We start from the raw sequence: 27011 nt of genomic DNA, 5'->3' as shown, positions 1-27011 counted from the left end.
CCAAACCTTTCATCGTCTGCTAATCTTTCTAGTTTGGGTGGTATGACCTATTGCATCATATACAGAATCCTACCTAGTGGCTCAGATTGGAGTATGAACACTTGTACGTGCCTCTGAAGACAAACCCTCTAATATTTGAATTTGGTAGTGCAGATTTCCAAGGTTAATTCTTAAATGTGAAGTAATAGGCCTTAATTGGAGGCCCAAAGGCTGAGCATTAGGAAGTTAGAGAGAAAGTGTACTTTTTTCTGATATATCTTATTGTGCTCCCTCCACACAATACAAGAATTCCTTATCCTGTCTCCATTACAGTATTCCACACATAACCTTCTTTGCCTGGAAATATTTACATGCGTGATTGACTAGAGCAGCAGAGATGTTTCTGGCATGTTATAAAGAATAATAGGAACAGGTTGTGATACATTTTTTAAAATAGCCATTGTTGGCCAGGCACAGTGGCTCACGCCTGTAATCCCAGCACTTTGGGAGGCCAAGGTGGGTGGATCACCTGAGGTCAGGAGTTCGAGACCAGCCTGGCCAACATGGTAAAACCCCATCTCTATTTAAAATGCAAAAATTAGCTGGGTATGGTGGCAGGCGCCTGTAATCCCAGCTCCTCGAGAGGCTGAGGCAGGAGAATTGCTTGAACCTGGGAGGCAGAGGTTGCAGTGAGCTGAGATCACGCCATTGCACTGCAGCCTGGGCAATAGAGCCAGACTCTGTCTCAAATAAAATAAAATAAAATAAAATGGCCATTGTTAGTTCTAACTCAACTTTTATATGAGATGGTCTTAGCTGGATGGTTTCAGGTGAAAGAGTCAGAGGGGAATGGAATGATTGCAGGTGAGAAGGTAACTCTCAAGTAAAAGCTTTGGTTCGCTTATTGCTCCCATTCATGACATTCAGAAACAAGAATAATCCTAACAATCAATCCGCCAATTTGTTACTGAACCAACCTTTTACTTCTGGGTCTAATATCTAGTTTAACTTATTTTTCTCAATAAATGAACATAAAATTGTCTTCTAATGACAATCAAGCTGAAATGATCTCTGTGTATAAAATAATTACAGATTATGAAAGAAGCCAGACATATCATTTTTTACCTGATTCCATTGACTTCTATTTTTAATTTACTAAATTAAATGTTGTGGGAAGAAATGAAGAGCTTTGTTCTAATTTTGAAATTCCACAGCAAAATAATTGAGTCATGCATATAAAATGTCCGTTAACAAGAAGACAGTTGTAGTACTGGTTATTTTTGTTTGAAATAGAAATATGAAATTTTAAATTCAGCTATTTCAAACGCCCGAGGCCACCATGGAATGTACAAGGCTCTCAGTGAGGAGCAACACAAATAAAGATTTTTACAACCAAGTGAGGTAACTTCTTGGCCTAGGAATTTATGATAGAGCTTTTACTATGCTTTTAAAAGTATTTTCACTAGATATAACATCAAGTTCATATATGTAAAGTCATGAAAACTATCATAGTGGTCTAGTTCTCTGACAAGGCAAGCTTGGTATTGAGATGTGATAAGTTCATTCAAGGAAGCCTTCTGTCAATTTCCATAGGATTGGGAAGGTGGTGCCTTGTCCATCTTTGCAGGTGTTGGAAGGGGAGCATTATTGCATACATCTGTTCCAGTTTCACAACAACATATAGACTGTAGTGTAAAGAAAGAAAAAGTGATAGGACTTATGTAGATATGCACTACAAGCAATTATGACCACTGACCAGCTCTTACTGTCACTTCCTGATTTAATTATCCCAATAGTCTTTTGACGTAAACATCATTCAGATAACCATAGATACGTGGCCTGAAGCTGGTCTATAACAAGAATCAGCCAGTAAAGAAATGGGTTGAATTTAACCAAGTAATAAGTAACTGGAGTGGTTACTGAACCCAAACCAGGTGATTAGAAAGTTAGATTCCCAGGGGAATTCTCATTACAAGAAACATCTTATCAGATAGGTAATTGGAAACCCTGTTAAACCCACCATAACAAAGGCTCAGCAAGTGTACATCTGCAGTGCCAGTACAATCAGTGAGTCTTCAGGTCTTATGAACGTTCTGAAATCTTTTATTATTAACCATTGACCCTCTAACCTCAACTTCTTTGACATGATAAATTTGTTTCCTTTAGTAAATAAGTAAATTCCTTTTTTCCCTCCTTCCCAGGAAGTTTGAGATTCATGTATAAAGATAAAGAACTAAATAATACTGGCTGAGCCACCCTAATTTGAAAAATCCAAAATCCGAAATGCTCTAAAATCCAAAACTTTTTCAGCACTGACATGACACGAGAAGAGGAGAATTCCACATACAAGTACTTAACACAAACTTTGTTTCATGCACAAAATTATTGAAAATATTGCATAAAATTACCTTCAAGCTTATGTGTATAAGGTGTATGTGGAACGTAAGTGAATTCAGTGGTCAGACTTGGGTCCCATCCCCAAGATATCTCATTATGTATGTGCAAATATTCCAAAATCCAAAACACTTCTGGTTCTAAGCATTTAGGATAAGGGATACTCAACCTGTAGCATAAAATCAATATTTTGGGTTATGGCTGGGTGCAGTGACTCACACCTGTAATCCCAGCACTTTGGGAGGCCAAGGTGGGAGGACTATTTGAGGCCAAGAGTTTAGAACCAACCTGGGCAACATAGCAAGACCCTGTCTCTACTAAATAATTAATTAATTAATTAACCAACTGTGAGTGGAGGTTCTCGCCTGTAGTCCTAGCTACTCAGGAGTCTGAAGCAGGAGGATCACTGGAACCCAGAAGAAGTTGGAGGTTACAGTGATCTATGATTGTACCACTGGACTCCAGCCTGAGTGACAGAGACCCTGAACTTAAAAAAATATATATATTACAACTTGGGACTGAAATATTTGTTTGTATGTTAATAGTTCATAGCATTTAAGATAATATGACATATTACAGAAATTTGACAGATTTGCTTTGAAATGCTAATTTGAAACATGTAATTTTTTTTTGTTTTTTTTTTTTGAGATGGAGTCTCGCTCTGTCACCCAGGCTGGAGTGCACTGGTGTCATCTCGGCTCACTGCAACCTCTACCTCCTGGGGTTCAAGTGATTCTCCTGTCTCAGCCTCCTGAGTGGCTGGGATCACAGGCGCCCACCACCATGCCTAGCTAATTTTTGTATTTTTAGTAGACATGGGGTTTCACCATGTTGGCCAGCCTGGTCACGAACTCCTGACCTCAAGTGATCTGCCCGCCTTGACCTCCCAAAGTGCTGGGATTACAGCCATGAGCGACCACGCCCAGCCTAACGTGTAATTTCTTTTAGAACTGTTATTTTAAGTTGGATCTGTAAGATAGTTTAGGTTTCAAAGAAATATTGCAATGTTCAAAAAACCTTAGGTTTCAGCATTTTCTTTTTTTTTTTTTTGGAGACAGAGTCTTGCTCTGTTGCCAGGCTGGAGTGCAGTGGCGTGATCTCGGCTCACTGCAACCTCCGCCTCCCGGGTTCAAGCGATTCTCCTGTCTCAGCCTCCCAAGTAGCTGGGATTACAAATGTGTACCACCATGCCAAGCTAGTTTTTGTGTTTTTAGTAGAGACCGGGATTTCACCAAGTTGGCCAGGATGGTCTCGATCTCCTGACCTCGTGATCTGCCCACCTTGGCCTCCCAAAGTGCTGGGATTACAGGCATGAGCCACCACGCCCGGCCTGGGTTTCAGCATATTTTTTAGGTTTAGTTTATTAGATTTATAAGCGCTACTTAAGGACTTGGGAAGGTGTAACGTGTTAGGATTTTAATTTTATCCTGTTAGGCATTTGAAGTGCTTATAAAGTAAATCGAATGTGTTAAATTGATAAGTGCAGTTTAAAGTGTTACAGGAGTAATCTGAACAATGATTCCTCATAGGGATGAGGATTGACCTGAAGAGTGGCTCGAGGGTACTTTCTAGGGTGATAGAAATGTTTTATCTCTTGATTGAGCTGTTGGTTATCAAAATCCATTAAACTATCCCTTAAGATCTATGCATTTCGTTGCATGTAAATTTTACCGCAATTTAAAAATATGTGTGTAGGAACTTAATCAGCTAATTTATAGACAGAATTGATTGTTTAATGGAGTTGAGTCTATTCAACTTGAGTTAATCAAACATTGATTCAAGGACCCCCTGAGAGGATTATTCTTGGTTTCATAAAATTTATTAGATGTATGAATAGAATAATGAGATCATAATTTGAACTTAAAAGCTTAAGGGAAACTACATAGTGAATTGTTGACATAGATGCAGTTCTTGAACAAAAATCTTGATGGTCTGTAAGTCTATGTCTATTCCTTCTCCTAGTTGGTTGGACTCCTGGGGAAATAGGACAGTCTTCCTAGTATGCTGCATTTAGCATGCAGCACTTGACTATTGATGAGTGAATGGAACACCTCTAGAGGCCAACTACATCATCCTTCTGTCCTCCTTGTAGCACTAGCTCATTTGCATAGATCAGTATGTCCGATAAGCTCACACCTTGAAGGACAGAAAGGACCCTTCTTGAGAAGACTGTACACAGCACAGTGTTTTTATGACAGCAAACCTCAGTAGCCACAAATCCCTGGAGGATCAGTAATGCTAGTGCACACAGGGAGCTCCCTCCCAGCCTGAGGGCTCTGCCACCCAGGTAGGGCTAAGAGGATGGAGTTGACAAAGGGAAGTCAAAAATGGGAGAGCTGTCCATCAGGGGTGTTGCTGAGCCCTGAATAGAGATTGAGGTGGGTCTTTCCTTCCCGCTTATTATACACCTGTACCTTTCCTTTTATTCTCTAGGATACCTTCTCTATTTTTTCTGGTTTGCAAAAGAAAAAAATAGTTAGTCACTTTGAATCAGGCTTGGGAAAACACTTATAAATAATAATTCCACACATGTAAGATGGCTAATCAACCTAGGTCTGAAAATGACTTAACAGGAAAACATTTTCAATGTCAGTCTCTCATGATTCCCAAACACACACACACACACACAAACTCACCACAACTTCAAAATTAGCAACCAAAAGACATCTAAATGCTGTGATCTTTCCTTTTCTCTTCCAGATCAGATTAGCTTTGTTCTTCACTGTCCTTTTGTCAAAGCCCCTATTGTACAGCTCTCCAATGTCCTTCCTGCCTGCCCTTCTACTGCCATTGTAACTTTTACCAGCCTCACTACCATTTCAGAAGAAAACTCCAGGAAAGCAAGTAAGCATGGATAGCTTTAAAGATCAATGCTGAAGGCCCACTAAGACCAGGATACAAAGGGAGTCAATCAGAAAAAGGTGGGGGTCAAGGAAGAACTCCCCACTCCCAAGTTAAACTCCTCAATTTGCTGTTTTGTTTTAGCCAGACTCTGTGGGAGCTCAGTCATGGCTAGCTCTCTGCAAATGGCCCCCGAAAGGCTTTTCACAAGGGGCAGTAAGATATAACTGGCTTCGGTATTTCTGTCTCCCCATTCCCAGATAACCAATTCAAGATGCATGCCCACTGTAGCCTGCATGTTGTTGAAATACAATTTTAACTTCCTCTGTCTTGCAGAAATGTTCTTTTGCCTCTCTTCCCTGGTGCCTTTTCTCATCTTCCTCACCCCTGGGTTTCCTAACTCTGTCTTGCCTACTCTGATCTCCAAAGACCAGTCCCTCCTTCATATTTGGCATGAAACCTTCCTCAGCTACTCACACAGTAATTGCCTCATTTCTCAAACTCTCTAGAGTCACATCATCCAATCAAAGTACTGTGTAATGTGAGCCACATATGTAATTGAAAAATTTTCAAGTAATCATATTTTTTAAGTAAAAATAATCAGGTAAAATTAATTGTACTAATACATTTTATTTGACCCGATATATTTAAAATGTTATCATGTCAACATGTAATCAATGTAAAAATGATTAATGTATGCATTTCATATTCACAGCACATCTCAATTCAGACTAACCATATTTCAAGTGCTCAAAACCACAAGTGGCTAGTGGTGGCCGTATTGGACCACACAGCTCTAGAACTTCTGTAGCTCATGGTTTAGCAGTTAATTATGTGTGCACTTGGCATGTTCGCTGCTTGTTCTCTAGTGAAGTCATTCTTTCTAGCAGGCCAAGTTCTGTTTCTACCACAGGTCCTAGCATGGTGCTTTGCACATTGTGGGCACTCAACAAATCCCTAAGATTTGCTTCATAGATGATCCCTGTACACTGATAGCATCTTCCTCATTCGTGGAATAACAAGAATGACCTCATCACCTCTCACTTTCATTCCTTAGCTACTAACACTGTTGCAAAGATCTCTGGAAACCAGAAACTTTGGTCACCTATACTTTAAATGGAGAGAGAGGTAAAACTTGCTGCTGAGAAGCAAGGACTGCATAGAAGGTTTAGTTTGCTGGCAGTATCAAAATAAGCACTGAATGAAGGTGTGTGTGGTTCCCAGTTTTATAAATAGGTTTTGCAAGAGGAGAGTGTTTGCTTCTTTGTTTTTGGTGCAAAACATTTCTTCTTTTAGCATGTTATCTGAAAGTATTGATGCCAAAGGGATGATATGCCAGAAAAATATGGTTTCTGTCCAGTTCTTTCATATGTCGGGCATAACCTCCAATTAATCTGAATGAAAGAGTGGGTGCCCATGCAGACAATGCCAACAAATGCCCCTGTAGAGAGGACACATACAGATGCCAACCTGAAGTCAGGCACTGGCTACTGAAACAAAGGATTGCTTTAATTTTTGCAGAATAAACTATTTTTTCTTCTGCTTTTCATGAAGTGGCCCTAAAGAATTCCTCTTGTTTGTGGTCTCGAAAAAATTAGAACTATGCCAATGAGGCCTGCCTTTAAGGGTTCTATTAAACAATAAGAAGCCTTTGTTCTTGGCAATAAAATTAAAGCAAGCAGTGTTTCCATTACCTGGCAGGCTGCCCTCTCCCTTCCCACAACCCCGACCCCGATCCTGACAAACCTCAACAGACCATTCTGTTTCCCAGGTAGGAAGGTTAGATGGCAACATCTGTCAGGTTTGTTTATAGAAATATAGTTGACCTTAATGATAATGTATAAAGAGGGAGAGATGGGGGTGGGGGGGAGGAAAAAAAAGGGGGTGGGGAGAGAGAGGGACACTTCTCCAAATAATCCTTAACTCAAGCTTTAAAAAAGTCAAGTTTACTGCAGAGGCTTCAGGTTCTCAAACCATTGTTCCAGAAAGACAATAATAATTTCACAATGAGTTGAAATGATGGAAGTTAGGGGTCACTAGATAAGGAAATATACATTTTAGTCTGACACGCTAGATGTCACGTTTTCTTTTTCAGGGAACTTTGCCTACCATTGCTCAAACTTAGACCCACTTACAGTCAGTTGCAAATGAACGCTTGTAGGTAGATTGTGACCCTGAAGTCAGGAATGACCAAGGCTAGTACAGAAAGCACTGTCCGATGCAAATTCTGTTTAGCCCCACAGTTAGTCACAAGTCATTGGAACTGAAAAATTGGATGACTGTGATGCCAGCTCTCTCTGTCCTCCATGAGAGCTCAAAATGGTTATATTGTAGTTTCCTCTAGTGTAAGAGCTCCTGCCTACAGCTGTCAAGGCCATACCTATATAGCACTCACAGGTCCTATCTCCCTGGCCTGGGAGCTTTTTCTGCCCCTCCCAGGACCAACTAATTCCAAAGGGAAGTTAATGCCTACCTTCCCCCAACAGCTTTCAACCAGCTCCTGATGGGAGATGTTACATAAATACTCTGCTTCTTCCCTATTAGCTGGAATGTTCTGTACTGTTTCCCAGAGTTGCCCAATGGGATTAATCTCCAGTTGCCCAAGGTGGTCTTGGTAAGTCACACTTTACTGGCTTCGTAGTTGTCCCTGTTTCACTTCCTACCCGGTACTGATGTTTTCTGGCAACAATTTGACCATCCATTCTTGTCTCATATCCTTCTCGGGGAGGATACAACTGCCAACCATGTCTAAAATGAAATGATAGCACAAGTCTCTTTTTCTAGTCATGGCTATAGCTCACATGTTCAATTTCTCTAAACTCAAGTCTCTTTCATTGTATTTGAATAAACATACATATGAATCGCTGGACATCAAAGATATTTAAAAATCAATCTACTCACTTCTCCTGATATTCTAGAATGACAACAACAGGGCAAGATATTTCATAGATATCACTTGTGGGTGCATCATGAAGGCAGAACAAAGCTTAACATTTTCCAGTTGTACCTCCCAGTTAAGTTCTATCAGTGATGTAATCATGTGTATTTCACTCACTGTACGGAATACCGAAGAGCAGAAACCCAATCTTCATTTTCCAGAACTTTGCCGGAGCAGATGGCTTCTATACCTGAGTAACTGAAGCCCAAAAAGGGGTCCAACTCAGTATTTTTCCAGTACATCACTTTTCAGGAATCATGGCACAACAACTAAAAGGAATGTCACTTAATGAGAAATAACATGTAAGATTGAAAGTGATTAAGGTAAAGTCATAGAGTAGAGGTTTCCTCTTTCCATTAGAAATAACTTCCCTTCCCTTAAACACATCACCTCCATCTTTCCTGGCACTCCGTTAATGGTCATCTGCTAAAAGTTATTGTTTACCCTCTGACCACAACGTCAAATGCCAAACACATTTGTTGAAAATTATTTAATAGAAATCGCTAATTTTCAGAAACTTTATGAAAAAGACGTGATAGAGACAAACATCCATGGCAGGTTAAGTAGATTTCTTTTCATTCAGTGTGCCCAGCCCAAACGGAAGGGTGTGAAGCATTTGTTTTATAAAGTGTGTAATTAATAAGAGAAAGGAAGGGAGGAGTTTATTGTTTTTCAATGAATTATGAGCAACCCCTTCCATTCTGCTTCTTCATTTTGGAACTGCTTCTAACAAAGTTACCATTAAACACAAAAAGAAAAGGCGGTGATATTGATGCCAAGAATATAAGACTGAAGTCAGTTGAGTGTAGCCTAGGAAAAACATTACAAGAAGGAGTAACATTTATTATAATTGTGACAGAGGTCAGCAGGACATCATGGGGAAAGTAAAAACCATACCACAAGTATGTTGTCATTTTCAAATTGAAATTCCATTAATTCAGTACTTGTAGCTATTCATGCCTTAAAAGAAGAAAACTAATATGTATTGAGCATCTACTATGTACCAGATTGTTTGCAGATATTTTCATCAAAAGTATGCAAATGAGGAAACATTCTCACAGAAATTCAAATATTTTTCATACCTGCAGTCCTTTGAAGTCCATGATTTTTCCTTTATGCCAGAGGTCAGCAAACTGTGACGCTCATGCAGAATCTGACTGTTTTTGTAAGTAAAGTTTTATTGGAACACAGCCACGTCCATTTGCATCCATATTGTCTATGGCTGCTTTCACACTACAACAGCAGATTTGAGTAGCTGCAACAGAGACCGTCTGGCCCACAATGCTAAAATAATTACTATCCAGGCCTTTACAAAAAAAAAAAAGTTTCCCAACTCCTGCTCTGTACCATGGAAGAATGTTCTCTACCCTTCTTCTTCCCCCATCCAATTGCATCAGGAAGTAGCCTTCAAGGAACCCAGTTAGGATTTAAAAGTAGCTTCAAAAATTCTGGAGTTAAGCCTCATGTTGTAGCTTCCAAAGCTATTATTTTGATGATGTACATGCATCAAAGTTTTGATTCATGCTAGAAAGTCCTCAGGTAACCAGTACAGGCTGACTGGTCCTAGAACCTCTAGTTTTAATTCTCTATGGACATTCCAGATAAAAAGAGTTCGTTAGCAATAGTGATCGTTCACATTTATGTAGTAATTATTACATGCCAAGCATTTGTCAAGGGCTTTTCATGTATTCACTCATTTAGTTCTCACCACAGTCTAACCCAGGGGTTCTCAATCTTGACACTAGTGGGATTTGGGGATGGACCTTTCACTGTTGTGGGGGCTGTCTTATGTGTTGTAGGATGTTTAGCAGCATCGCACCTGGTCTGCCAGGTAACAAATGTTATTTTCCTCATTATGCAGGTAGGGAACTTGAGATGTAGATAGTTGAAGTAAATGCCCAATAACATACAACTAGTAAGCAATAAAAACCTGGTGTTTCAATCCCAGGAAGACTTCCTCAAGTCCCTGAGCCCCAAACCACTGCCTCCATTAGCCCTCGCTCCCTCTAAATTATTTTACCTGTTTGAAGATTTTGCTTTACTGAAAAACTTAACAGCGACATCAACAACATCGTGAATGGCCATGTTCTGTATGCTACTATTGGAAGTAAAACTCCTTTATGTGAAGTTTCAAAGTTTTAGGCATTAGCAATGGCATTTTTTGCTAGGCAGTTTTATTGCCTTATTACAGTTGTATTTCATTTATAAGAAAGAATTTAATTGCTCTAGTCACCACAGTGTGTTGCCATTTTTGATGGTGTCTTGCTACCTTGTCCAGCACTCAAGCTTCATAATCTTAGAAACCTCAAGAAAAGAGGATTTATCATGCGGTTCCTCAGAGCTATTTTTTTTAGTCCCATAGCAAATTCCTGTCTGGATAATCAATATGTAGAATTGATCTCCTCTGGTCCAAATAATTTTCCACTATGTCACTATGCTAAAGCCTGGATTACATGTAGCTTCTAGTTGTATCACTATATCACTACTATTACTTCCCACCAAAAGCACTTTATGAAAGGATTCCATTTTTAATTTTTCTGAAAAGCCTTTCTTGGAGTTTAAAAAGTTTTGATCAAAAATGTTGAATATTAAATTAACACATTAAACATTAAAAATATTGTCCTGTACTCTGGTTTGTCCTCCAAAGACAGAGACCTCAGGAGCCAGGCCATTCTCTCTCTCTCTCATTCACTTGAGCCAGGTCCACAAGTATTTGACTTTGGTGTGAAAGAGTTTCAGGGTGAAGATTACATATAAACATATCAGATGAATTATGGTAATATTGTCTGCTGTTACTCAATTCTCCTTGGCTCAGTTTTATATACAGACTGAAGTATTGGAATCCCTTTCATTGTTCCTCTGGCAGCTCTGTCTAACTTTTGCCCCAGAATCTGGAATGTTCATCACAGCTGTCTTTGGCAATAAAACCCAAAGCACCCTCATATCATCATATTTCTTTTTGCACCTGGTCAGTGGTACACAGCGGGGTGTAGAGCCCACTTGCATACAGTTTTCTCCCTGTACCCTCATCCACAGGCCAAATATCAGCTTATATAAAGCTCTGTTGTGTTTCAGTTACTTTAGCCTTGGGCAAATTGGAATTAACTCCTCCATTGTTTTTCCTTTGGAGTGAGATGGGATGGTTATGCCACATCATGTAGTACCACTAACCCCTTCAAATTTGGATGCAGACTCAAAATTACATATTCTTAGTTATAGAGAAAAGTCCTTTTGAGTCTAAACAATAACAAGAACATCAACCTAGCATCATGTATAAAAATGTTTCAGCCTTTCTCAAGGTCACCTTAATTTGTGGCCTTGGAATGGAAGGTCACATTTATTCACTGTGGCATGAAACAGCTTTGGTTTTTGCCGTGAGGCCGAATCCAGGCAAACTTGTAAAGTAGACATTTGTCTTTTAAACTCCCAACTCCTTGGTAATGGTTTCAAAGATGGCAAGGTTCAGCATCTTAAACTAAAGGGGTCACAGTTTGATGGTGCAATTTCAAGAGTGCAGTAATGGTGGGCCAGGGTGAGAGAGGCACAACTCAAGGGGTCTACCATTCTTGCGGAATTCAAAGTGAATAGTAGCCTCCGGATTTGTGCAATGCAGCAACCCTCTTCTCAACACCCAGAGATAGAATATCCTGTCTCCAACACATTGGGGTTATCCTGTCCCAAGCTTACTTCAGTGTTTCCGTCTGTGTACGAATAAGAAGTGATATATCAAGTCAGTGTGTCATTTTCACAAGACGAATTATAAGGCTGTATTCTGAAAGTCTATGGATGGCTAACTTATTTCAATAAAGCACTGCAAAATGAGAAAATGAGGGTTTCTAAAATGCATGCTAGTTCAATTTCACCTGTGAGAACTGGCCAGATATTTTTTTCCTTCACTGATGCTCCATCCTAAGAGTTCCAAATATTTCTAAAGATTTTAAGCCCACACATGTCTGAAATCTAATGATGTTTATACTCTGCACTGAACATCTCATTTTGCAGTTGAATACAAGTCAAATTAAAAGAGCCAGGTTTTAGAAATAATACTTAAAAACCACTTGCAGACTGCTAAAGAACATTTCACAGACACCTAGTCCAGTTTCTAGTATATGTATGTAACTAAATCCCTTTAATGTTTATACATATATGACAAGGAAAAAAATAATTGTCCTCTTTACCCCACCCATTCCTCAAAACACTGTAACACTATTACACCATAAAACTTAGCAGGGAGACTTTGGGCATTGCTAACCAAGTGCTCTCGAGAAAATAGCTAATCCATTTGTGTCATCATTAACTAATCTGGGGAATGAGTATGCATAACTGCATTTCTAGAAAGGGAATGTAAACCGTGCACCCAGGGGCAACTTACATGGGACTGCAACTGATTATTGGTGCCAGATATGAGCATTAATGAAGCTGAGTGACCCTCAATGCTGAATTCCATCTCAGGACTAGGCAGGCCAGATATGATTGTTTTGCTTCTACATTCACATCATTATTCAATTTTGTAATATCTCTTTAATCAGACTGTAAAGGATCAGAAAGTCATTGTCAGAAGCAGCAATATTACCCTAGGAATAGGAGAAAGTGGGTCAGCAGCTCCCTACAGGCAAGACTGATGGGGAGAAGATGCATTTCAAGATGCGAAAGAAAACTGACTCTAGATGTAGAGAAGGTATATGCTGAGCAGATGGGTGAGGCTAAAAATGAGATGAGGTGAAAGTGACTGAGTTTCTCATACTGGTGGGCTAATGTGATACTTGCTCATGAGTGTACTTGAGGTGAGAAAAAACCATAGTATTGAGGAGCCTGGCCTGAGATCTCAGCTCACTGTAACCTCCGACTCCTGGGTTCAAGCGATTCTCCTGCCTCTGCCTCCCGAGTAGCTGGGATTATAGGCATGCGCCACCACACCCAGCTAATTTTTGTATTTTTAGTAGAGATGGGGTTTCATCATGTTGGCCAGGATGGTTTCAATCTCCTGACCTCGTGACCCGCCTGCCTCGGCCTCCCAAAGTGCTGGGATTACAGGCATGAGCCACCGCGCCTGGCCAGGAAGGCCTAATTTTAAGCTGTATTTCATCCTGAGAAGTCAAGTGCCCCATTTCCAGTGTGGTTCAAAGGCAGGAGACAGTAATTACCCACAACTGGACATCATTCCTAATTATCTTCATCTCACTCTTGCCCTTAGTTTAGGGGCCAAGGAGGAGACTGATGGCACAAAAGTGGAAGTGTGAGTACTGGAAAGAAGAGTTTGAACTTGTTTTCTGCATCCTTAGATTGGCCCTCCTCAGAGCACTTCCATCAGCCACAATGATTTCTGAATCAAAAGATGTGAATCAGAAATGAAAGCAAAAATCATAACCAGGAGCTGCTAGCTTCCAAACCAAACCTGGGAACTAGAAACACCAGAACATAACTGCAAGTAACCAATAAACCCTGCCATATTTGAACTAATAGAAATTAATGAGAAAGTCCAATCAAATCGTTAATTCTTTGTTTAAGTGACACATGAAACAGCAAAACTGTGGAAAACTTCTTCGTAGTAGAAAAAGTTTTGAAATATAGAATAGTATTTAACTTGTTTTATTGTATCTTTTGGAATATAAGAATACTAGAGTTACAAGAATTTAGAAATTCATCAAAGTAGAAAACAAGATTCAACTTCCCTGGTTTCAAAAGGAAAGCTAAATCTGTATTCTCTGAAAGATCTAGGAAAAATACTTGGCCTAGAAAGAATAGATCCTGTTCTCAAATTTCTAGGAATTTACATTTTGGGGTGATGGTGATTGTGATATCAGTTTTCTCAAAACACATTTGCCTCAACAAAGAAGATTTCAGCCCACTTTTTTGGTAAAGCAAACCTATCCATTCTGTAAATCAAATAGTCAAGATTTGGATTAAATTGAGCCCCATATTACAATGGCAACTGGGATACTTTTTCTACCATGCAGTAACTCAACTCCCAATGATTGTGAGAGTGAATGGACCCTAAACTAAATCATAATCTGTTTACAAAATCCCTTCTCAATGCAGACAACAGTACCTCAGGTTTGTCAATGGCTTCATAAGTGTAGGTGTTTCTTCATATATTATTTCATGTATTCACCACAATAATTCCACATGGCTGAGAGAGCAGATATTATTCAGCTCATTTTACAAAATAGGAAAACTCACAAATGGAGATAGCCTAAGATTTTCCTAATGTCACCATGTGGGTATATTACACACCACATTTCATTTCACAGCCCCTACTCTAGAATTAGCAGTGGGTTCTCACTGGACTTAGTCAAAGCCAGAAGAGCTTGAAGTGTGGAATATGTTAGTGACAACATTAAAACTTGAGGACCTCACAATGTGGTCAATTGATTTTTGACAAAAGTTCTCAGACACTTCAGTGAAAGAAAGAATAGTCTTTCAAAAAATTGTGCTGAGACAACTGGCTATCCATAAGCAAAAGAATAAAGTTAGAAGCCTACCCTCACACCATACACAAAACTGACCTCAAAATGGCTCATAGACCTAAATATAAAATATAAAACTTACAGAGGAAAACAGAATAGTAAGTCTCCATGACCTTGGGATAGGCAATGGTTTCTTAGGTATGACAACAAAAGCACAAGTAACAATAGAAAAGTAGATAAATTAACTTCATTAAAATTTAAAAATGTTTTGTGCTTTAAAGGGTATCATAAAGAGAATGCAAAGATAACCCACAAAACAGGAGGTAATATTTGCAAATCACATATTTGATAAGGGACTTGTATTCTGAATATGTAAAGAAATAATACAATCTAGTAATTAAAAGACAATGACCCAATTACAAAAGGAGCAAAAGATCCGAATAGTCATATCTCCAACGTAGATACACAGATGTCCAGTAAGTTAACGAAAAGATGGTCAACATCATTAGCCATCAGGAAAATGTAAGTCAAAACCACAATGAGATATCACTTCATACCCACTAAAAATAAAATAAAATTAAAAAGACATACAATAACAAGCATTAACAAGGATGTGGAGAAATTGGAACCCTCATGTATTTCTGATGGGAATATAAAATAATGCAGCCACTTTGAACAATAGCTTGGAAGTTCCTTAAAACATTAAACACAGTTATGTGACCCAACAATTCCACCCCTATATCAAAGAAAAATGAATATATATGGGCACACAAAAACTTGTACATGAATGTTCATATCAGTATTATTTATAGTGAACAAAAACTAGAAACATCAGTGTGCATCTATTAAAGAAGAGATAAACAAAAAGTGGCCTATTCATACAATGAAATATTATTTGGCATAGAAAGGAATGAAGTACTGATAAATGCTACCACATAGATGAACCTTGAAAACATTACGCTAAGTGAAAGAAGCCAAACAAAAAGGATTATGTATTATTTGATTCCATTTATATGAAACATCCAGAACAGGCAAATCCATAAAGAGACAGAAAGTAGACTAGTGGTTGCCTCGGGCTGGAGCTGGGGCAGGTAGGGAAAATGTGGAGTGACTGCACACATTATGGGTTTCTTTCCTGGGCACTGAAAATGTTCTAGGCTTAGATTGTGATGACGATTGCACATGAAATCATCTGTGAATACACGAAAAACCACAAAACTGCACATTTTAAATGGACAAATTTTATGATATGTGAAATATATTCCAATAAGGCAGTTTTAAAAAATCAATTCCTGGCCAGGTGCGGTGGCACACTCTTGTAATCCCAGCAGTTTTAAGAGGCCAAAGTGCGAGGATCACTTGAGCCCGGGAGTTTGAGACTAGCCTGGGCAACATAGCAAGACCTCGTCTCTACAAAAAAATGCATTTTTAAAAAATTGAGCCAGGAGTCATGGCATATACCTGTAGTCCCAGCTACTCAGGAGACTGAAGAGGGAGGATTGCTTGAGCCTGAGAGGTCGAGGATGCAGTGAGCCGTGATGGCACCAGTGCACTCCAGCCTGAGTGATAGAGCAAGAGCAAGACCCTGTCTCAAAAAAAATCAACTCCCTTCCTCCCTCCCCCTCAAATAAAACAATCCTTAGGACATAATTTTGTGTCTACACAGTCCTTGGAAACCAATCCATTACCTGCATATTGAGTGATTACTAGTGATAACTACTTGCTCCATTACGTTTTTGCCCTGTCTCTTCTTGGAAGGTCATTTTCTCTATTTATTTATTCAACAAATATTTTTTGAATGCCTATTTTGTGCCAGACATGGCACCAGGTGCTTGGGATAGATACCTTATTTAATACAACAGCTGAAGATCCCTGCCCATATGGAGCTTATGTTCTAACAGATTTACCTCGTATTCTCAAGTACAACTTAGCTCTTCGGGTTTATTCTAGTAGATATTTTTCAAGTATGGGGTATGTCAAAGAAAAACTAGAGCTGAACAGTAGTTAAAGCTGTAAAAACAGATTTTATTCAGGACTATTGTAATAAGGGGAAAGAGACCTCAGTATAGAATGGGACTCAACTCCCAATGTCACGTGGACCAGTGGGGATTTACAGCCAAGGAGCAGGGTGATGGTAAGTGGATGGAAAATTACTAAGAGGAAACATCAGGGGTAAGGGGGATTCTGGTTAAACCGACCTAAAAGGATTCTTGCTGAAGGTAGGCCAAGTTGATCAGACATCCCCTGGGGCATGGTGAAGGATGAAGAACCCAATCAGATACTGAGAGTGATCAGATATGGAGATGGAGGATTCTGGTTAAACCAACTCAGCAGGGTTCTTGCTAAAACTGGTTTACAAGAAAGTGCACAGAAGGGCCTAGGAGAAAGTTCAAGACTAAAGTTTGGTCAAGCAAAGAAGCTTTGTCAGTGCTACTTTCTAGAAATTTTACTTCCTCCATCATAATGTGCTCATGTTATCAATATGGTCCCATCCTTTTCATAACTCAGTTGTAGTCAGTTATTAAATTCAGTTTGAGGTCAAAAGGAAACAAGAAATTTACTGAGTGTAAGTTTCAAGTAAATATGTCAATAGCTAAATTTATTTGAGAAACCTCAAGGGGAACTAGAAATGATGACATAAAAATAACAGTAAGAGAAATGAAGCCTAATGATTATCCTCCTTGAAATATTAGCCTGAGTTCCACATTTGTACTTCTCAGTCAATGCATTTTTAATTTTTCTCTTTGTTCATTCAAACAAATACTTAGCAAATAACTCTGTCTGCTAAACTGATGTAGGACATAATCTCATGGTTTATTGCAAATGGCCAATGACCATCATCTTCTCAATAAGATGTCTTGAGTAGTCTCTATGTTGTGTCTGAACAATGATCAGGAATAAAATTCAAGGAATCCTGGGCCTGTGGAAACAGGACATGGTTTCTGTGAACAGCCATCAGTGGATTTTTATCTTGAACTCATGACCCTACTTCCAGTTTATCTCATTCATAGAGAATGAAATTACTCCAATTAAAGCCTTCCAAATCAAAAAGCCTAGGGACTGGGCCATGTCTCCTCCCTGAGATATGCTAGAATAATCAATGCCATTGTCATTCTTTGTAACATTGCAACTTCTCCTGCGGCTGTGTTAAAATAATAAACCTCATGCCTGCTATCTCCATCTCTCACAGCTGTGGTTTCTGGGTTTCTGTTTGTGAATAAGCATTTCAGAATTGTCATGAGATGGAGGAAATAGCATGTGCAGAGTATTTCCCAGGCCTAGTTGCCAAGAATGAGCTAATTGTAAGCCTCCCTTGCATACAAGTCACAAAAACTTCAAATACAAGCCACTCTGTAGTGATCCACCTTTCCACATGAATGGTATGCTTTTGTTGTAGAACCTTGATCTCTCAGAAGTATACTAGGAGTATAATTTTAAATTATGTCATAAGATTAATAAACTGTCGAACCATCTTTTTGTGTTTTTTATGTTTTATAGTGATTAGATACAAAATTGATGTTTGTATTTAAGAGAAATGTTAAATAAATGTGATACAGGCTTGCTACATTGCTTACAGAAAATTTGTCTAAAAGAGATTGATAGTAATCTGTCCTCCATAAAAGAATAATATTGATTGTTTTTTTAACTTACATTTTTTATGTTTAACAGGACAAATTTGATACTTTCTAAAAATATAAAAGCAGGAATTGCAAATATATTTCACATGACACATCATTTTCCAACTAATTGGTAATGGCTATGTACATGTTATGCTAAAGATTCTGCAGCTGAGTCTGGCTTAGTAGAAAAGACTGCTGTCATTGGATAATAATGTTTTCCAAGGATGCAAATTAGGAAGTGGCCATGTAAGTCCTATATTTGCCATCCTTGCGTAATCGGACAAAGAGTTAACATTTAAAATATCTTTTCAGAGATAACTAGAAACATCCTAGTATACATTAAAAATAGCACTTAACTGAAAAACAAAGGCCAAATTAACACTTACCATTGTACTTATCCCGTAGGTCAATGCATCGCGTCAAGAAGCCAAATTGACAGAAGAGTGTGATCTTCTCATTGAGATCATTCAGCAAAGACGACAAATTATTGGAACCAAGATCAAAGAAGGGAAGGTATGATTTCTAGGGCAGAAGATTTCATATTCTCTACCTGGAGAAAATAAATCCTAATACACTCCAGGGACTTTGGAAATGTTGAGAACCCTCTTTTTCTATACATTCTGTAATTCCTTCTTAAGTCTTTAAGACTTAGTTAAAAGGCCTTTGCTTGGCAGTTTTTTCTCCATCCTTTTCTTTGTACTATGGTCTCCTGTGAAGACCTGTGATACAAGGGCTGCTCCATTGCCCAGCGCCAGGAGGTAGCATAAAGGTCTTGTCTATCATGGCCATTGTTTTCTATCTCACTTGTCTATGAGAAGGTGGGTTCTGTGGAGGCAGAGTTCATTTTGTATTCATTGTGATATCCTAGCAACTAGCATAGCATTACGTAAATTAAAAATGAATCTGACTTTATTTATAGAAATTATGAAGTACTTTCCCATGTTTTTGAGGAAATGTATACAGGTATAACTTCATGGTCCTAAAACCCCTGGGGTTTCACTATATCATATACTCCTTTGCGGACATAGTAATAGTACTTCTTTTCTAATGTTTCTATGTTTTAATTTCCTATTGTTTCACAGCAGACTATATTTTTAAGAGAAATTGACATATATTCTTTATAGCGACTTTCTTATTTATTCAAAATTCATTCACAAACTGTTGGTCACTTTATAATCCATCAGTTTATTCTATTTTAAAATTAGTCATGTTTTTATTGAAATACTTATGATCCTTTTAATTTTACCCAATTCTCTGCCACATTCAAGGATAATTTTTCTTTTTTTCTTTCTTTTTTTTTGAGACAGTCTTTATCTGTCACCCAGGCTGGAGTGCAGTGGCACAATCATGGCTCACTGCAACTGCCGCCTCCCGGGTTCAAACAATCCTCCTGCCTTAGCCTCCTGAGTAGCTGGGACTACAGGCGTGGGCCACCATACCTGGCTAATTTTTATATTTTTTGTAGAGACAGGGTTTCGCCATGTTGCCTAGGCTGGTCTCGAACTCCTGGGCTCAAGCAAGCCACCTGCCTCTGCCTCCTAAAATGCTGGGATGACAGGCACGAGCTACTATGCCTGGCCAAGGATAATTTTTCTATGGATTTTTAAAAATAGAAGCATTTATTTATGATCCAGTAAATTCATGCATTTCTATTATTATTGTTCATAGCTGTACTTTAAAACAAAATATATTAATTAAAACATACTAGCAAGTTGTAAGTGAAACACAGAGATAACCATGGCTAATGTATGTGGTTTTCTGTTTTCCACAAAATTTAACAGGTACCTTCTAATATTGTACAATGTTTTGGATTACTCTGTCTATATAGATTACAAAATATTTATACACATAAATTATTAAAATGATCTGAAAAAATAGTGAAATCAAATAGTTATTGACACTGGTATAGTAGATTAACAGATTAACATGAAATTATTCCCTGGCCAAGGACTCACATGTGCCAAAAAGCTACTTTTCCCCACATACAAATTGTCCAATTTAGAAGAGCACTGAGTGTCCATCTGGAATCCTTACAGGATATATTTCATCTTCCATCATCATCATGCATCACAGGTGCACATCTCTTAATTCTAGAAGTATTCCAGGTTCTCAGACACATGGCCACCTGAAGTACAGTCACAATTAATTATTCATATGCATACAGAAGGTAATTTGCTAACTTTACATGGTTGCATGCAGAGATTAGCTCTCAATACACATATTAGTTTATTTTCATTTTTAATTTTAAATTGACAAACAGTTATATATATTTATGGGGTGCAAAGTGATGTTATAATTTATGGATGAAATATGGAATAACTAAATCAAGCTAATTAACATATCCGTCATCTCAAAGCCTTTTTTTGTGGTGAGAACATTTGAAATTTACTTGCTTAGTGATTTTGAACCATATAATACATTATTATTTATTTGCTGTTTTCACCATGCCATGCAATACATCTCAAAGTAAAAAATGAATAATAAATAAATAATTTTTTTTAAAAAGCACTTCTTCTTCCTCTCTAATTGAGGTTTTGCACCTTACTCTTATTAGTCTCTTATTGCTGCAATAACAAATTACCATAAACTTGGTGGCTTGAGACAACATAGATTTATTATCTCAGTGTGCTGAAATTCGGAAATCCAAAAATCGATCTCACTGGGTTAAGCATAATCGACAGTCAAGGTTTTGGCAGTGCTGTTTCTTTCTGGAAGCTTTAGGGGAAAATCTATTTTTTCTTGCCTTTTCTAGCTCTTACAGGTAGCCTGCATTCTTTGGCTCATGGTCTCTTTGCATCAGTCTGACCTCTCTTCCCATCCTCACGTCTTCTCTGACACAGGCCTTCCTGCCTTCCTCTTATAAGGACCCTTGTGACTACATTGGGATTACCTGGATAATTCAGGGTAACATCCCCATCTCATGATCCTTAATCCTGTCTGTAAAGTCCCTTTTGCCATGTGAGTAACGTATTCAAAGATTCCTGAGATTAGGATGTGGGCAGCATTAAGGGTCCTTATTCAGCCTGCAAGGGCACTCCACCACAACTTCCTGGCTAGCTTGCCTTCCCTTCTCTTACTTAGCTTGGACTTCCCACCACCAGGGTTTCCCTCATGAGCTAGATCAGAGTAGTGCAGGTGTCCCCAAGTTCCAGCCATAGTGTTGCATGGAGTTTATGCTTTGGTGCACTCGTTCTACCCCAAATACATGTCAGTAATAAAGAACTTAATAAAATGCAAAAGCAAAGACATATAGCTGGACCAAAAACAAGATAAACATCTCCACAGGCCAGAAATGAGACAAAACTGAAAAGCCATGACTGTGGCTGAGGACACAGGCTACTGGGATTTGGTCTGGAAGAGGCCAAAGTAGCTTCAGCTTCAGCTCCTGTGGATAAATAGTTCTTGAAGCTTTGGGGAAAGGAACTAGAAGTGCTCCAAATGGGATGGGGAATGGAAATCAGGCTCATTATTTAATGTCATGGGCTATAGAAGGCTTCATGCTTCAGTCAAAAATTATTGCCAACCTTTCCCTTGTATCATAGCTTTTAGCAAAGTCACATTGTCAGCTTGAAGCCTGTGTTCACACTGTTTCTGATACCCACACAGAAAGGGAGCACAGAGATAAGGATGGGATTCCTGAATAATGACCTCAAGGGCCAGGTGAAGGCAACTGGAAAACTATCAGAGCAGGGTAGGCTGAGCAAGGAGGGTGAGAGAGGAAAGAATTATAAATTACTTCCCTTTAAAACTGAAACTCTAAGTTTAATTTCAAAGTATATAAAGAAATCTTAAATTTCTAGACATACAGCCAGCAAAATCAGCAGACAACATTATCTTACCCCAGACAAAATTAATTTTATAGGAAAATAAGAAAAAGACTTTAAAAGAAGTCTTAAGATGTTCAAAGAAAGAAATGAAGGAATAACTTCTCTTTCAAAAGAGCAAAAAAAGTGAAGCCACAAAAGAAGGAAATGAAATAAAAAAATAGATAGGAAAGCAACAAATTAGCAATTTTGGAGGGAAAAATATAGATATTGAAATTAGAAAGAAAACTCAGCTGCAGTGGAAATTTGGAAATTGAGTTTTGGTCGCCACCTTGGGAATGCCATAAAAGGCATTCTTTTATGTCTGAGTGACATTAGAGTTTGTCAAATGCCGACTGAGTTGGAACTCAAAAGATAGGAAAGTATATATGAAAACCTACACATGGGGCATTTTTAAAATAATAATCATGCACTTGGTTGAAAGCAAGTATTTCAGCAAATTTCAAAAACTGAATACCATAGAACCCTGCCTCTAAGACCACACACTGTATCTCATTAGATATTATCAACAACAAAATAATAGTTTCTATAGTTTTTGGACACTAAAATCTATTCATATATAAATATATCTTCACAGTAATATTTTTTAAATGTAGAAGTAAACCACAGTAAAAGAACTATAATATATCGTAAGTAGTAAGCAGCAAAAAAGTATTTGAAGGCAAACTCACAGGCTTTAATTCTTTTGAAAACGAGGCTGGGCACAGTAGCTCACACCTGTAGTCCCAACACTTTGGGAGGCCGAGGCAGGAGGATTGCTTGAGTCCAGGAGTTCAAGACCAGCCTGGGCAACACGGCGAGACCCTGTCCCCCCACCCCAAAAAAAGATAATACTAAAAGTAAAAAATTAGCTTTCAAATAAAGCTAGAAAAAGCACAACAGGATAAACCCAGTGAAAGCAGAGGAAAGAAATAAAGGAAGAAAAGTAAATGAAAGAAAAACAGGAAACAAACAAGAACAGCTGTCAGCAAAGAACAACTCGCAGCCTAATTTTGAAACATCTGTGAGTAAAAAAGGGCCTTTTCCCCCATTTTTAAAAGGTTGTTAAAAAAATAATAAAGAAAAACAAACAATATATGTGTGACAGAGACAGCATGTGGTCCTCAAAGCCTAAAATATTGACTGTCTGGTCCTCTACAGGAAAAGTTTGCCAGCCCTTAATCAGGAGGAGTTTTACTTGTAAAAAATAATTTAAAAGACCAATCTGTAGTTAAGGTTGATGAAGGAAAAAAGAGTGTGGGTCCCCATAAACAAATACATCATAAATACAATACAGACTTTTTTAAACATAAGAAAATTGTGTAAATGTCTTCATGCCAATAATTTGAAAACTTAGGTAAAGAAGTAGTAGAAAACCTGAATAAACCAAAAATTTAAAAGCAGAAGACATTTAATAAGTCATTGAAAATGTCCCTCAACTTGCATTTCTGCCCCAAAATGGCACCAGCCTCCCACAGTTCTATAGCTTACTTTAACAGAAGTTCCAGGAACTAATAATCTCATTCTCATATAAACTACTTCAGAAAATAGAAAGAAGACATTTTATGTAGAGTGTATGATCTTAATACCAAATACATACAACACTAAAAAATCTAGAGTGAGAAAATATCACTCATGAATATAGACACAAAAATATTTTTTTAATATGAGAAAATGTAATCCATCAGTGTTTTATTAAACACATCAAAACAGCCTTTATTCCTATAATACAAGGATGGCTAAACTACAGAATATCTGTTAACAGAACCACATTAACAGAAAACATACATATGATCCCAGAGTAGGAGGGATTTTTTTTTAGACCAAACAATTTTTAAAAAAGAACCATAAAGCAAAGACTGAAACATTTGACATAGAATAAGATCACAATACAAAAATCAATTTCATTTCAATATATTAGTAACAATTGAAAATTGAAATTAAAAAAAAATTCCATTTAAAACAGCCTCACAAATTTGAAATACTTAGTGATAAATCTAACAAAAGATGGGTGAGACTTGAAAGACCTTGAAAACTACAAAATATTGCTGAGAGAAATTAAAGACGACTAAAAAATGAAGCTATGTATCATGTTATGGGGTAAAGACTCAGAACGGTTATGATTTCTGTTCTTTCCACATTGACCTGTAGATTCAACATAATCTCAATGAAAATTCCAGCAGGTTATTTTGTAGAAATTGACAAGCTGATTCTAAAGTTCATATTAGAATGCAAAGGATGTAGCATAATCATTTAAAACTTTGAAAAATAGGCCCGGTGCGGTGGCTCGCGCCTATAATCCCAGCACTTTGGGAAGCCGAGACGGGCGGATCACGAGGTCAGGAGATTGAGACCATCCTAGCTAACACGGTGAAACCCCGTCTCTACTAAAAATACAAAAAATAAGCCAGGCATGGTGGTGGGCGCCTGTAGTCCCAGCTACTCAGGAGGCTGAGGCAGGAGAATGGCGTGAACCCGGGAGGCGGAGCTTGCAGTGAGCCGAGATTGCGCCACTGCACTCCAGCCTGGGCGACAGAGAGAGACTCTGTCTCAAAAAAAAAAAAACTGAAAATAATAACAAAGTTGGAGAACTAACATCAGCTGATTTCAAGATTTATTATAAGGCTTCAGAAATCAATATAATGTGGTATTTGCATAAAGATAGACAAATAGATCAAAGGATCAGCAAAAAGACTTGAGAAGTAGATTCATACATATATGGACAAGTGATTTTCAACAAAGATGCAAAGGCAATTTCAGTGGAGAAAGGATTGTCTTTTTAGTAACTGGTGCTGGAGCAATTGGATATCTGTATGTAAGAATATGAAGTTTGATCCATACTTCACATTATATACAAGACTTAACTCAAAATTGATTATATATCTAAATGTAAAAGGTAGAAGCTGTAAAACTTCTAGAAGAAAACGTGGAGGAGATCTTGACCTTGGGTTAGGCAAAGATTCTTTACATACAAATGACAAAAGCATTATCCATAAAAGAAAATATTTATATGTTGGGTTTCATCAAAATTAAAAACCTCTTCAAAATGCACTGTTAAGAGACTGAAAAGACCAACCACAAACTAGGAGAAAATATTTACAGATTATTAATAAATTTTAATAAAGGATTGTATCCAGAATATATAACAAATTCTCAAAACTCATTAATAAGAAAACAAGCCTTTCACCAAAATGCATAAAAGATTTGAATACTTTACCAAAGAAGAGGTGTGGATGGTGTATTACTTAGGGTTCTCTAGAGTGACAGAACTAATAGGATATATATATATAGAGGGAGAGAGGAGTTTACTAAGTATTAACTTACACAATCACAAGGTCCCACAGTAGGCTGTCTGCAAGCTAGAGGAGCAAGGAGAGCCAGTCCGAGTCTCAAAACTGAAGAACTTGGAGTCTGATGTTTGAGGGCAGGAAGCATCCAGCATGGGAGAAAGATGTAGACTGGGAGGCTAAGCCGGTCTTGCCTTTTCATGTTTTTCTGCCTGCTTATATTCACTGGCAGCTGATTAGATGGTGCCCACCCGATTAAGGGTGGGTCTGCCTTCCCCAGCCCACTGACTCAAGTGTTAATGTCCTTTAGCGACACCCTCACAGACACACCCAGGATCCATACTTGCATCCTTCAATCCAATCAAGTTGGCACTCAGTATTAACCATCACAGATGGTAAATAAGCACATGAAAAGATGGTTCAGTATCATTAGTCATTAATGAAATGCAAAATAAATTTCGATGAGATACTGCTTCCTACCTACTAGAATAATTAAAATTCAAAAGATGGCGCATACCAAGTGTTGGCAAGAATGTGAAGGAACCAGAGCTCTCACAAACTGCTGGTGGTGGGAATTAAAGTAGTACATGCTGGAAAGCTGGCAGTTTCTTAAGTAAGCATACACTTACCATATGATCCAGCCATTTAGGTATTTACCAAGAGAAAGGAAAGCTATGTCCATACAAAACTTGTAGGTGAGACTGGGCACGGTGGCTCACACCTGTAATCCCAGCACTTTGGGAGGCCGAGGCAGGTGGATTGCTTTGAGCTCAAGGAGTTTGAGACCAGCCTAGGCAACATGGTGAAACCCTGTCTCTACAAAAAATGCAAAAATTAGCCAGGTGTTGATGGCTCACTCCTGTAATCCCAGCTACACAGGAGGCTGAGGCTGGAGAATCGCTTGAGCCCAAGAAGCAGAGGTTGCAGTGAGCTGAAATGGTGCCACTACACTCCAGCCTGGGTGATAGAGTTAGACCCTGTCCAAAAAAAAAAAAAAAAAAAAAAGACTTGTAGGTGAAATTTCATGTTAATTTTGCTTGTAATAGCCCCAAACTGGAAATGGCCCAAATGTCCATCAACAGATGAATGGGTAAACAATTTGTGTCATAATCATACAATGAAATACTCTTTGGCAATAAAAAGGAATGAACTAGTTACAATGCAACAACATGGATGGATCTCAGTATAATTAGGGTGCGTGAAAGAAGTCAGACAGAAAGTAGTATATTCTGTATGAGTAGATTCATATGAAATTCGAGAAACGGCACTTTCTACTAATCTACAGTGACAAAAAGCAAATCAATGAGTGCTTTTAGGGATGAGATGACAGGAAAGGATGGGCACAGTTAATTACAAAGGGGCCGGAGGAAATTGTGGGGCATGATATATATGTTTATTATCTTGACTGTGATGACTGTTTCATGGGTGTGTACATATTTGAAAAATTATGAAATTTGCACTTTATGTACTGTTTATGATATGTCAATTCTATCTCAATTCAGCTGTTTATTAGACATATAAATTGTGTATTATATAATGAAAAAGTCTTCAGAAATTAAAATTAATGAACTAGGGTGATATGTATTAGCATGGACAAATCACAAAAACAGAAGCAAGTTTTATAATTATTTGTATGTAATGATAAGCATTATATAAAATTTAATAAACTACCAAAAAATCCCATACATTGTTTAGGTATGTGTACATAAACATGTTTGGGAGTGATCAGCTCTAAATTCAAG

At 38.1% G+C, this 27011-nt stretch overlaps 1 protein-coding gene across 9 annotated transcripts in view; it reads left to right on the top strand.

Annotated features, from left to right (window-relative positions):
* Positions 1–27011, top strand: part of MID1 (midline 1) — a 384641-nt gene that overhangs the window by 315870 nt on the left and 41760 nt on the right. For all 9 annotated transcript variants that reach the window (XM_063660355.1, XM_063660359.1, XM_063660357.1 and 6 more), the window contains one exon: positions 18585–18692. In XM_063660355.1, coding sequence (XP_063516425.1) covers positions 18585–18692 — 108 coding nt within the window. The remainder of the gene's footprint in view (positions 1–18584; positions 18693–27011) is intronic.

This window comes from Pongo pygmaeus, chromosome X, assembly GCF_028885625.2.
Source record: "Pongo pygmaeus isolate AG05252 chromosome X, NHGRI_mPonPyg2-v2.0_pri, whole genome shotgun sequence".
Classification (NCBI taxonomy): Eukaryota; Metazoa; Chordata; class Mammalia; order Primates; family Hominidae; genus Pongo; species Pongo pygmaeus.
The sequence above is the reverse complement of the archived record's forward strand: the minus strand, read 5'-3'. Positions and strand labels throughout refer to the sequence as shown.